This window comes from Pezoporus occidentalis, unplaced genomic scaffold, assembly GCF_034315485.1.
Source record: "Pezoporus occidentalis ecotype Australia unplaced genomic scaffold, CSIRO_AGI_Poc_V1 ctg64, whole genome shotgun sequence".
Taxonomy (NCBI): domain Eukaryota; kingdom Metazoa; phylum Chordata; class Aves; order Psittaciformes; family Psittacidae; genus Pezoporus; species Pezoporus occidentalis.
In genome coordinates this window covers 1,919,528-1,932,557 of record NW_026915987.1, presented here as the reverse complement: position 1 = coordinate 1,932,557, position 13,030 = coordinate 1,919,528, and the positions used below count along the sequence as shown (strand labels likewise).

At 47.0% G+C, this 13,030-nt stretch overlaps 1 protein-coding gene across 2 annotated transcripts in view; it reads left to right on the top strand.

Moving 5' to 3' along the window:
* PAPPA (pappalysin 1) overlaps nt 1-13,030 on the top strand; it is a 367,459-nt gene that overhangs the window by 338,775 nt on the left and 15,654 nt on the right. For both annotated transcript variants that reach the window (XM_062640261.1, XM_062640260.1), the window contains exons 19-21: nt 1-110; nt 6,703-6,774; nt 10,604-10,702. In XM_062640261.1, coding sequence (XP_062496245.1) covers nt 1-110; nt 6,703-6,774; nt 10,604-10,702 — 281 coding nt within the window. The remainder of the gene's footprint in view (nt 111-6,702; nt 6,775-10,603; nt 10,703-13,030) is intronic.

Below are 13,030 nucleotides of genomic sequence, written 5' to 3'. Positions count from 1 at the left end.
GCACGGAGTGTACCACTTCATGTCTGGATCACAGTCACGAGCCCATCCTCCTGCGTGTGAACGAGACCGTGCAAGACATCCAGCACTGGATGAACCCTCAAAGAGTGAAGGTCAGTGCCTGGCAATTTCACTACCTACATCCATTGCTGTGCGTTGATGTGAAGGGAGTGAACAGCATTACCTGTGGTTCATTCAGCGAGGGGAATGCAGGGTTAATTCTGCCCTTTAGAAAAGAATTCCTGATTTTTGTTGTGTCCTTACATGGTGTTCCAGTAATGTGGTGGCTTCCTCTCCAAGTTGCTTTCCCTCTATGATTTCCCAATGAAAGTCAGTTCAAGGTAAAGGCCCTAAATCAGTGTGCTCACATCCACCTGGCACCTACAGTGGGTCTGATTTGGAAACATGATTCATGACACAGGAAGACAGACAGAGAAAGGGCACTGGCCAGGTTTTATTTGCTTCCTCCCGTTCAGTATTTTGCTTTCCTTGGGTGGCAGAGCTGGATTTTTCTGCACTGCTTTTGGATGACAAAAGAAGCTGATACAGAGGGTATTTCATTTCCCGAACCAGCAGAGCTGGCTGAGTCCTTCCCCCCACCCCTTCGCCCGCATGCAAGAGATGCCTGCTCAGCACAGCCCCATCCAGAGGTCACCACTTCTTCCTCCTGCCTGCAGCAAGCACTCAGGCAGCATTAACCACTCATGGCACACCATCCTGCGCATCCTCCAGGTCTACCCTGATGGGGACATGCGCACCATGTACAGTGCCTTACACGCCCTATACACACAGGCCACCTGAAGCAAAGAGCTGTTTGGTTTCGTGCCTACACTTGGATACCTGTGGGAGACAATTGGATGCTGGTGGGAGACACTGGGGGACACACTCATCTACCTCCTCTTAAACCCCCTTCCTGCCATCTACACAAATGTGCTCTCCTGCCCCAAAATGCATGTAACCAGCACTTGTGCCTGCATGGCGTAGATGTTTATCTGGCCATGCTCAAGTGCATGTCAGAAGACACCAGCACATCCCATGTCACCAGGGTGCAGGTTGCTGGTGGTGCTTGAGCAAACACTTACTGGCTTTCACATACTTGGCCCTGGCTTTACAGGAGTCTGTTTTACACACTGCAACTCTCCATTTAGGAGACGAACAAGCAGCCAGCACAGCCCCAGCATGTTTTGAGCAGCTTTGACAGTCTATTTGCTTCTCTACATGCCTAAGTATGTACCCAGGGGTTGGGATTTTTGAAATCTGGCCTTGGCTGTGGGTTGTGAGCTGCTCTGAAAAATAACCACTTTATACTTCCCTGTTTCACACAGAGCAATAGAATAAATCCTGGAAAGCAGTGGGGAACCTAAGTCCAGAGAGCAGAACAAGTTTGCAGTGTCCTTCCCAGCTTCCCATTCACTCCAGATGCTGAGATTATATCATTGCCTAAGCCTAGGCTTTGCCAAGTTTCAGGCATGAAGCATAAAGAAAACCCCTATCTCTGTATTCGGGGCAATTTCTCACTGGTCCTTTCCCGAGTGCTAGACTTTAAAGTGGTTTTGTAATTCATGGTGAAATAAAGTGACAGCTTCCCTCCTGTTCTCTGCTGTGCTCCCTCGTTTATTGATGCGGGTGCGCAGAGGGAGCTGTAACGAGTTTTATACCTGCAGGTCTCTGGAGGGCTCATTAGGCAGCAGGGAAAACATAGAGTTGTAAAGGGGGAGATGAGGGGAGTGAGGGATGGAGGAGAAATCATGCTTTCCAAGAGTACAGTGGTAAATAAGACCTTTCTTGCCCTGATGGTGAGGATCTTGCAAGAGATTTAGGCTGGGAGCAGAGAAAAGTCTCACCCCACAAACAATTTGTAACTAGAGGGTGGGATTTGGGGTTGAAAACTTGTGTTGGGAGGTGGAGGGAAACCTTTAGGAGACAAGTGGGATGGTGCTGAGACATGATGGAAGGGATATTTTGGTAGCTGTATATCATCCATCTTCTTCAACTCTTCAGATAAGGGGATGTCATGCACAGCGAGTGGTACCTCACAGGGCAAATGCTGCTACCGGTGGGACTTGGGAGACCCCCTGGAGAGACAGGACTGGGATGCCTTAGGGGAAGGTCCCCATGGCAATGTGTTATATACCAGTAATAATAGGTGTCTCTGTTTATGGTCAGTGACAGCTTGCTGCTGTGCCATACAAGTCAAGGGAGCAGCTGGTTGTATTTACACGGCAAGTCTTTGTGGATCTCCAAGTACTTGAATGACACGGAGGAAACACTTCTAGTGACATAATTCAGGCACAAGTAATGTACAAATGAGAAGCAGATAAAGGCAGAACTGACCTATGGAGCTTACCTTTGAGAGGACAGGCACAGATAAAACCCAAGGAAAAAGAATAACATCTGTGTGTAGCTGCTCAGGCAATAGCTGTTATGGAAGCAAAGAGGGAAGAAGGAACCGTCTCTCCTCTGGGGGTTGTTTAGAGCAGAGCTGTGCAAATCACTTGCTTTTTCGGTTCACTCGAAGTTGTGTCAGATGAAGAAACAAAATGTTTTCTCTTTAATCAAGGGGCCTGGTTTGTTGTTGTGATTTTTTTAGTGAACCGAAAAATGGGAGGAAAAACCGCATTGGTTTGAACAGAGCGTGGCCGTTCATTTCCAAGGACTTTGGAAAAGGTTTTGTTTAATGAAAATGACAAAGAAAAAAGAAATAATTAGAAATTAAATGTCCTCTCAAAGGAACAACAACAACAGATCTTTCACTCCGAAGAACATCTGACAAACGCATACGACTGCAGAATTGGTTCAGGCCGAGTTGCTCTGTTGGATCTGAAGGAGTTTGCTGAAATCAGTGTACGTTGGCAGTGCCTTCTCAATCAGTGCTTTTAGCAGGAAAAAAAGAACCACCTGAAATCTTGTGGGTGTCTGTGCTTCTGCTGGAGGCTGTCTTCAGAGCAACCACTGCTGTTCCCATGATTTCCCATTAGCCAAGGGGCAGTGAGCTGTTGAAGACACCTATAGATAGAGCTGCCAGGACTGACTGTGCAGGCAGTGGAGAGAAAAAAAGGAAGCATCTCACAAAGACAGCTTGACAGCCCTTTCCTATTGACTGCAGAGGAACAGGGCAGACACTTAATTTCTTAGGTTGGCTGAATTTGGTTCCTTGCCTTTGTGCTGAGCAGGAACGGGCCAAACACTGCACAAGCATGTGCGTGCCTGGGGTGACCTGCAAAGGGTTGGCATGCCCCAGCTCTGCCTACCAGCAGGGTGAATGTGGCCATGGCTCCTCCACACTCTTGGGACACTGCACTACTGATGGTGATGTGTTTTCCCATATGCACCTCAAGCCCTGGGATTTCTGGATGCCCATTAATAGGAATTCTCCTTAAATCCCCTCTATTCATTAAAGCTTTGCAGTTTTCCTCCTTCCTTTCCCTCTCCCCTTTCTGTGACTGTTGGGCTTAATTTGCAGGCAGGGAAACTGAGTCATGGAACAGTGGAATGACTTACTGCAGCGGCTTAGTTCCTGGCATGTCAGGAGTTCCCACCCTGTCTGGAGCTACAAGAGGAAATAGCCACAAAACTCTGTGTCTCTTCTCTCTTGGCATCAGTAGCCGATCCCCTCACCACCGCCACTCGGTTGTCATGTTCATTTAGTGGCTGAGGAGAGAGTTAGCTGAGACCAGTAGATACCAGTCACTGTGCATAAGCCCTGGGGGACACTTGACCCATCTAAGGTGGAGGAGAGCTCTCCACCAGCCTCTCTTGGGGAAACCTAATCCCCTCCACAGCCCGCAAATGGTTGACATCATTGTGTTAGTCCCACCATGGGAGGGAAGCGCTGTGACTGGAGGCACTAGGTCTTCCCTCATAAGGAGTAAATGACAGCTTGATTTGCTTTCTTGGCTCTTTGTTACCTACTGTGGGAGCGCATCCTGGCTTCCTCTCCCCTCGCAGCAGATGGAGTCACAGCCAGCAAACCACAGATGTGGCTGGATGGCGTTTCTGGGATGGGGACACGACCAAAGTCAATAGAGCCGACTGCACAGCGTGGCCGATGCAGCTGCTGAGCTGCAGAAGCCGATGCACAAGGGGAGCTGGGGCCATGAGGGTAGCAGATGTCACCACAGTGGCAGCAAGGGGAAGGGATGGGGCTGGCAGAGGAAGTGGCCAGATGGGCTTTATTCCCTGTGCACCTCCTGGCACGCATCGGATGTGGTCCTTCCATCCACCTCCTTCCATCCAGCATCCTTTGTTGACCTTGTGAGGTCAGCTTCCTTTCTGTGTGCACTGACACCATCAGATCCTGATCATGTCCCTCACAAGTGCCACCTGTACCCTTCTTTGCATGCTCTGTATATATTTATTTGTCTCAGTTGCCCCATCCAGTTGCTCTCTATGGCACCTTGTATGCCTGTTTGCACTGCAAGAGACAGGAACAATGCCCAACAACCCAAATCATCCCCAGTTTCTCAGTTTCCCAGCCCAGTCTCTCCCTCTGCCCACACCTTTTCCCATCCTCTTGCACTGCACACACCGCAAAAGCAGCCTGAGAGTACAAACAGGCTTGGTGGTAAGAGTTCAGGGTTTGGAAAACCAACAAGAGGAGTTGGGACCATGGCCATTCCCTGAGCATACTCTGCTTCCAGCTCCATTAATTAGCATGAAGTTAGCAGGATTGAATTCAGCTGGAATAGCTCTAATGGTCTCCATTAGCAAAGCTTTATCCAAGGAGAAGGCAAAGTAACTGGGACTAAGCTGATGACCACTGAAGAGCAACGTGAATGTCCCACTGATCCAGTGGTTAATCTAGCATGAGGTCAGTTGGCTTTCCTGTGCTATGGAGAGCAACTTGGGGCTGCATTCACATTCCCTGGGGGATGTCCAGCTGTGCAGCCCTTGGGATTGAGGATAATCTTAAACAAGAGCGCTGTCCTAGCCCAGACTTCACTTTCCATCCATTCCTCTAAGGGAGGGTGCTGGGGTTTTAATACTGGGAGGGCATAGAAAGTAGTCAGTCCATCCTCTGCAAGGGATTGCTGGAAACCTCCTCTCTTCAGAGCCTGTTTCAGCGCTACCTAGCTGCTTTTGTTAACTCCATGTGCTCACACACATTCACACATATTGAGAGGTTCTGTAAATATTGATGCTTCTTACCAGGGGAATGTGAGATGCTCTTTGGAAGTGCACTTCTTATTGTCTGCCTGGCCTTGGATACGGGAGGCAACCGCCTGAGTTTTTCCACTTTGTTTTAATTCCTGGTTTCAAATGCTCTTGAACTGCTTCCTTTACTCTTCCCCCCTCCCTGCCTGTTGACTTGCCTTGTTTATTTTGAAACCTAGAAAAGTTTCCCTTCTTTTCGCTGTGAAATGCAATAAACAGAAGAGGGGGAAAAGAATCCGACTAAAGCCTTCACCATTTGTGGCAGGCAACAGCCTGGAAATCTCCAGCTGTCTGTCGGGAGCGTGCTGGGGGAAGGTCTGACACTGCAGGGCCCCCGCACCTTGCAGCCTGCTTCCCGAGGGATAAACAACATCCTCCCCCCATTCCCGGCCGCTTCTCCGCTCACACAGACGGGCCCTGTTGTGAGGCAGGTGGGGCAAGCCGGGCTTGACTAATAGTGGAAAATCCAAAAGCATCGGAAAGATAAACAGCCCCAGTCAGATAGTATAAAAGTCCTTTCTCTAACCCACGCCAGGTAAGCCTCAAATGACAGAAACTGTAAAAACATGCTGAGGTTCCCCTGCAGATGGATTAAATTAGCCCTCAAATAAACAGGGGAAGGGATGGCTTGTGCGTCAGGTCTTCCCAAATGTTAATCCCTTTCCTTCCCCAGGCCTCCATCCAACCCTGACCCCTGGCTTTGGGTGAGCACCTATGTGTTCATCTTGCCCAAGTGGACACTGTAGCGTTCCATCCGTGGATGATAACCCAAAATGAACCTGTGATGATATCCTGGTGAACGGATGGGAGTCCTCTCTCCTAGACCTCCATGGTATAGAAGCACCAGCTCCACTGTCACCTCAAACTTTTCATCCCCTCTTAAAATCTAGTTTTCCATGTCCAAAGGCAAACAGTGTCTACCTGGGGTATGCAGTCATTTCAGTAGGTTGGTCACAATTTTAACCCCAAACTAAGCACTCCAACTTTCTTCTTCTAGAAAATCTATAAAGAGAGTTTATACCGGAACGATAAAGCTCATGAAATGTAGCAGATGATGCTGTCCTATCTGGGAGTTATTCTGAAGGTGTGTAGTGGGAGGTGCTTTTATTTAAGATGGTGCGAAAATGTATCTGAAAGTTGACCTTTAGCTGTTTCCATCTTCAGGAAGCACAGGTCTGATGGGTGAAGGAGAGCAAGGCTTTGCAGCACCAAAGAACCCAAAGAAATCCCCTCCTACCCAAGAGCAAGACAGCGGAGCTGTGCCTTTACCTTTCGCTGCCACGTTCCCCCACCATGAGTGAAATATTGGACATGACATTTTCAGAGAACCTTAAATATTATTTTAATCTCGAATGTTCTGTTATTGCAAGTGTCAAGTCCAACACTTCTTGTAAATACCTGGAGGACAGCCAGGTCCTGAGAACACAAGAGGTGTTAGGAACTGAACTTCATTGGTTAAGTATAGGAGAGCCATAGGAGCCCAGCGCACTGGCTTTCTGTACACTGATTTCTTTGTCTTAACCTGTTGGGTTTTTTTCTTCTTCCCTCCAGAGTGTTGTCTGCACGGCGGGACTCAAGTGGTACCCCCACCCTTCCCTGATCCATTGTGTCAAAGGCTGCGAGGTGAGCTTTCACGTTAGCTCAGGTGGTCCATGCTTGCTCCCCCAAACGTTCTGGTAACCATCACTGCAGACACATGGTCGGTAAATGCTGGTTTACAAGTGGGACAAACAGGCTTTTGCCCTGACTATGTCAGACTGTGGTTGCCTGCATTAGTTTGTACACTCAGTGGTGAAATTGGTGGTTTCCCTAGAGCCGATGGTTGGGTGACTCTCATGGGAGTTAAATGATCAAGGAGCTCAATAACATTGGTAGACCATCAAAATTACCCAGGATCAGGGAATTTCTGGGAAGTTGCAAAAACCTTCAGATGTTTTTCCTTGATTTTGACATCCTATTAGAGGGCTAGTTCTTCCCAAGCCCATTTAGGCTTTGAGCATTGGTGATACCACTGGGTGGATAGTGAGGAAATCATAAAACCCTCCACTGTGCACTTCTATCTGAACCAGAAAAAGTCCCAGGCATATGCAGTTTCATTTGAGCTGTGATACATTTTGAGAGTCTTGTGTGTTATCTGAAAAAAACAATTATATTGAAGGATGTTGTTTCTGCTGGTAACAAAAAAGTCTGAGAAGTGTTAAGATGCTTCCAGCGGTTAAATGGGGCTAGAGCATCTCTCGCTGGGTCATGGCGCTCATGTGGTTTCCATCATGCCCTTGAGTATCTCACCCATGTCAAGAAGTCGAACCATAGAATAGTTAGGATTGGAAAGAACCTTAAGATTATCTAGTTCCACCCCCCGCCTTGTAGTACGTCTGTGAGGCTGGGAAGCTCCATGTCCATTGTAGAATTGGGGTAGCTCATAAGCAGAAGGGTAGATGGCTGCTTCAGGTCCGTGGGCAGTGGAAGAGCTGTGTCTTGACCTCCCACCTCCTGACTTTCTGCAGCACTGACTGTGTTCTCACCACCCAGTAACCCAATTTTACAAGCGCTTTAAAGTTATTTGCCTGGAGTGGCAGAACATGGCACAGAATTCCTAAATTCGACACAAAACTCTAGACCACATTGCTGCGCGACGTGATTTGTCTTGAAGTGAAAGACAGGTTTCCTTCGCATACAAATGTTGGGCCCAAGAGGGTAATAACTCTCCAACAATGTAATAGTTTCTGTCGAGTTGTTCCCTAAATGAAAAGCATTCTGCTGTCAGTGCTTTGAATGTCATAAGCCATCTCAGGCATTGCATTCATGCAGGCTGGCTAGGCGCCCCTATTCTCCAAAGAGAGCTAAAATAACATCCAGCAACCATTAAGAAATGCCATTCAGGTGCTGATGCACCACTGGGTAGCCATTCTCCTGCTGGTTAAGGATAGTTGTTACTGAGGCAAAGTTTGCAATGATGTAATAATTTACCAGAAGCCATTATTACTGACATGCTTTTTCTCAGCGTTTTCTTCCCTTCCATCATTGTTAATTGCCAGACCCCACTGCATCAATAGGAACTTTCTTCTTTTCATCATTCATTCAGCAGTGTCACTGCATCCCAATCTATCATCTTGGAAGGCTTTGCCCAGACAATTGATAATGGCTTCTAGCATCATTTTTAGAGCCTGATGCTTCCAGGAGCTGCGAATGGGCCAGAGCTTGTTCTCTGGCATTGAAATACCATATTCATCAAGCCTTTTATTCATGACTATGGAAATAGGGACTAATAAGCCAGTAGGTCAATTATACTGGGCCATTAAGCTGATACAATCTCTTATATATTAATATCCTCGGCATTAGGGAGGGTTCCCTGAACAGAAGGCTGTAAGCGGGGCATTACTTTACTCTTGGTGGTCACAGTGGTAACCCAGACTCCTGCTGCAATGTGATTTTTTGTCGCTCCCTAGTGGCAGGAATAGAGGTTTTTTGAGTGAGCCCCGTACTCCTCGGCAGCTAATTTAGTTGTCTCAGTAGAAAACCAGCCCCTCTGGGCTACCTGTGTAGTCCTCCAAAAGTACAGGAGCACTGTGATAGGCATGAAGCCCTATAAAGACTTCACCCTCCACAGCCTCCAAGGTCTCCCGAATGAGGATTTTGGTACCACAGCAGAATAGATGCTGTTTGTCCCATTCTTCTCCTCCAAAGGACTCACTCGCCTACTCTGTGCCAGTGAAAGGCAAATTTTTCCACATATTTCTTTTACTGATTTTTCCAGTGTTCATAGGTGTAGGATATAGGCATGGAAAATTAAAGTCAAGCCTTTCTTGACAAGCAGGCAGAGCCAGGCAATACAAGGGAAACATGGAGAAACCTACACAATTTCCTGGGAGGTTGGACAAAGTTTGTATTTTTGACTATGACCAGGTTGGCATAAAAATACCTCTCCATTTACTTATAAATCATTCCCTTTTAACTCTTAGCAGATGAATTAAACTGGAAGGATGTTTGCAAGTCAAAGTCTTTGCCTGTATAAAGAAGTCAGTCTCTGTGGAAGTCACAGTGGAGTTAAGCCAGGTTATAGGGATAGGAGCCTCACCCTGTAACTCTGAATTCTTGGTCAGCATCTATAGTATTTGCACATAGCTAAACAAGTGACATGCAATGAGTCTGTCCCCTCCTGGTAGTCCTGCTGTGGTCCATCATTGCCTGGATTTCATGTACCCCAATAGGAATACTTAAACCTGCAAAACATGAGCAGCAGCAATAGCATGCATTTACACCACTGCAGAGGGTCCATTGCTCTACTGATGAGCACAGCCATGGCTCTGTCTGGGGAGAGCCATGGTTCTCATGGCTGGTTCTTCAGATATCTATCATAAGGGAGACTTTGGTACTGCAATTGCTGCAGAATCCTCCCAGGAAGCCTCCAAAAGGCTCCCCACCTGCTCTGCAATGATGCCTTCTTGTAGGAAAAGTCCCTGGTGTGCTTTACTCAGTGCAGCATAAATGAATTTTCCAAAGAGCAGATAAAATGGGAATGGCCCCATGAGCCCGTGCATGTAAGACGTATTACAGATATGACTGTGCTCTCTGCTGAGCATCCGCTTCTCTGAACTTTCATTGCTTCCTGGGATTCTCATCCCTGGCAAAGGCCTTTTTGAGCATCAGGCACAGTTTTAATGTCCAGGAAAGACTTCTGTACTCGCTGACCAAGAGGGCTTCGAGCCTTTTTGTTAGAACTGTGATTATCATTCAGGTCCTGTGCAGCGCATAGACCTAGTGATCACATTGCACAGACTAGTGACCACATTTTCTTTTCCAAAGTGATTTATGAATTTTACTTAATAGCTCTCCACAGCATCCCTCTGAATGATGGCCATTATCCCAGCTCTGAGCTGTGGAGCAGAGGAAGATGACGTGTCATGGCCAAGGTCATGTTGGGTTACTGGTGGTCAGAGAATGAGAACACATGGTCCCTGCGCTGAGCTCAGACCACTTCCATTTCTCTTTGTGATATGTTTTGTGCCCTCATTGCTGACACATGTTGCATAGTTAGGAGAACTGTGGTGCAAAGTACAGCTATTAAAAGCAAGCCAGTTTTGCTGTTATACATAACCTTCTTCCTATCCCACATAGTTTTGGAAGGTTAGCTTAAAATTATCAAAAGGTGCCACAATTTTAGATGCCTTGATGCTGTCTCTGGGCCTAGTCACATTAATATTCCTGAAGCATCATCTTATGTGGGATGTGAAAAGCCAACAAGGGCTCATTTCCCTTCCATCTAGTGTCCTTTTTTTCCTCTCTGTCTGCTTCGAAGGGAGAGGGAAATAATTCTCTCTTGCTTTTCAGGGCAGTTGATAATGTTACAAACTCTATAGCTCCTTCAAGTTGCTCGTTTTCCTTCTGACATATTGTTGCACGGTTTATTCATGTCCACGCTCTCAGCCTTTTTCTGCTTTTTCCTTTTCAGCCTTTCATGGGGGACAACTACTGTGACTCCATCAACAACAGAGCCTTCTGCAACTATGATGGTGGGGACTGCTGCGCCTCAACAGTCAAGACCAAAAAGGTAGGGATGCCCTTCCTTTTTCCACTGGGAATTCCTTCCTGAGCACTGCTTTGTGCTTGGAAAAGAATTGTTTTTGCTAGGACAAAGGAGGTCCAAGGTCTCAGAAGGACCTTCAGTCCAGGCATCAGCTTATAGGCACTGGGTTTTTGGTCCATTTTGAAATCCTCTCTTGATATACATGTGTGTTTCTCATCATAACCCACCTTATACCTGTGCAAGGCAGGTTCTGCAATAGTCAGTGGCATTCATTCATTCTTACTGTAATTAAACCTTAGCTTCTCTATAGACAAAGGCTAGCTCCCTTCAAAATCCATCAGCAAAGCTACACCTACTGCTCAGGAGCCCTTCATACAGAAACACTGACAAGGGTATATTTGCCTGTCCTGATATCCACTCTCAATGCTCAAAATGGAAACTAAAGGTTAGGAGTCATTAGGAAAAGAACAGAGAGCAAAATGAAAGCATCACTGTAGGTCTGTACTTTGATCTCTATGTATCCACATGCACATGGCTCACTGTTGACCATCCCATCTCCTAAAGGACAGAGTGGGACAGAGAACGGTGGGGAGGAGGGCAGCAGGGCTGAGTAGAGATGTGTAATATCTTCAGCACAGATACCACATAGACCAGGACCTGCTGCCCTTTCAGAAGAGGCAGTGGGCATGGTGAGTAGCAGAGATTCATAAAAACATTACCTAATGCAGGGAGGAAAATAAACCCCAGTGTTTCTTATCACACAGCAATGAGGGGGTGAGCTAATACCTAAAAGCAGGATCTAAACAAATGAAAGGCATTTCTTATTCACACAATGTGCATTTGAAGGATGGGATACATTGCCAGTAAGTCACTAAGACCAAAATTATATTTGAAATCAGAGAATAAGTATGTTTGCAGAGGTTACCTCCTTCAGTGGCCATTAAATCCTCTGATCTGGATGCAGTTTCTGGCTCAGGACTATCTAAACCATTGACTGCTTTAGCCTGAGGAAGGATCCCTCCATATAGCCTTTGAGTTTGTGCTTCTTTAACACCCATTTCTGGCTACTTTTAGAGGCAGTGACTGAAGCAGTGAAACCTGTAGTCTGAAGCAATACAACATTTCATGTGTTTCTAAGCAGGATAGATTTTAAACTTGTTTCCCAAAGAAAGGAAAGAAAAGCTTAGCTTCTGTCATGTGAGATTTTTACCTTGTCTTCAAGACTTGAGTGTGCATCAGAGTGACAACCCAGCTATGTTAAGTATCTGATATATATGGCTAACACTTCAAATCTTCAGGGAGCTTGGGCTCAGCAGACATCATTCATTTCACTTATCTGAGGAAGAAGCTCCCCTCTACCACAGCTGTGGGAATGAAGATGTCTCTGCAGGGAACAGTCCTATCTAAGACAGCTTTAGCCAGAAGCTTCTTTTCCTTGGTTCCACCAAAGATCTCTTACCGGGGAGCTCTGTGGGCTATCTCTGGCCCATGTGGGAACACTGAGATAGGGAAGTGGACATGTCTTCCAAGTGGAAGGAGTTCATTTCTCCACTGGGGAAGAAGTAGTTTTCCTAAACATGCCTTTTTGGACAAATTTCCCCTGTGTTACTGTGTTTCTTTCGCAAGCCACGTGCTGGGAGGGAAGCAGAGGCAGATGAGCTTCTCTGTTCCCCAAGGATGGAGTAGAGCATGGAGATGGCACACAGGGCTCCCTGCTGAATCCACCACTGCAGAGACGAGCAGGGTGACAGGCAGCAGATTGTCTTCAGTGCCATCTCCAAAAAGAGATTCCCATCTCTGGCTGCTTTTCCACCTCCTTGGGAGGAGCAGCCCAAGGGCAATCTCAGCTTGCTCACTGACCTCACAGGCCCACCAGCTAGGAGGGCAGAGCTGGAAGTGGCCGGTAGCTCAGCATGGGTAGGTCTTCTCCTCCAACAACAGCCTGCCTGGGAAACTTTATCTCGCTGCCTTCAGGCTTGAGGATGAAAAACCCCAAGTGGTGCCAGAGGAATGGAACTGAGGTGGCTGGGATGGGACCGACCCAAACCAGCCCCATCAAGACAAGAGCTGAGGGCACAGTGTATCACAGGGGTGGGGATGGGACTGAAACACGAGAGTTGTGAGTGCCGAACTGATGGGGAAACGGATAGGATTAAGGTTTGGAATAATTTATTACTGGGTAGAGAATTGAGACAGAGTGGGGTCTGTACAGAGTTATGAGCACTTACCAGCCAGGCGAGTCACTCTCAAAGTATCTGGCTGCTTCACTGCCACCCAGAAACCAAGTGACCACCCAAGAGGGGGAAAGCACTTTGTAGCCCACTTGGTTACTGGTTTCTGTGTTAAACATGC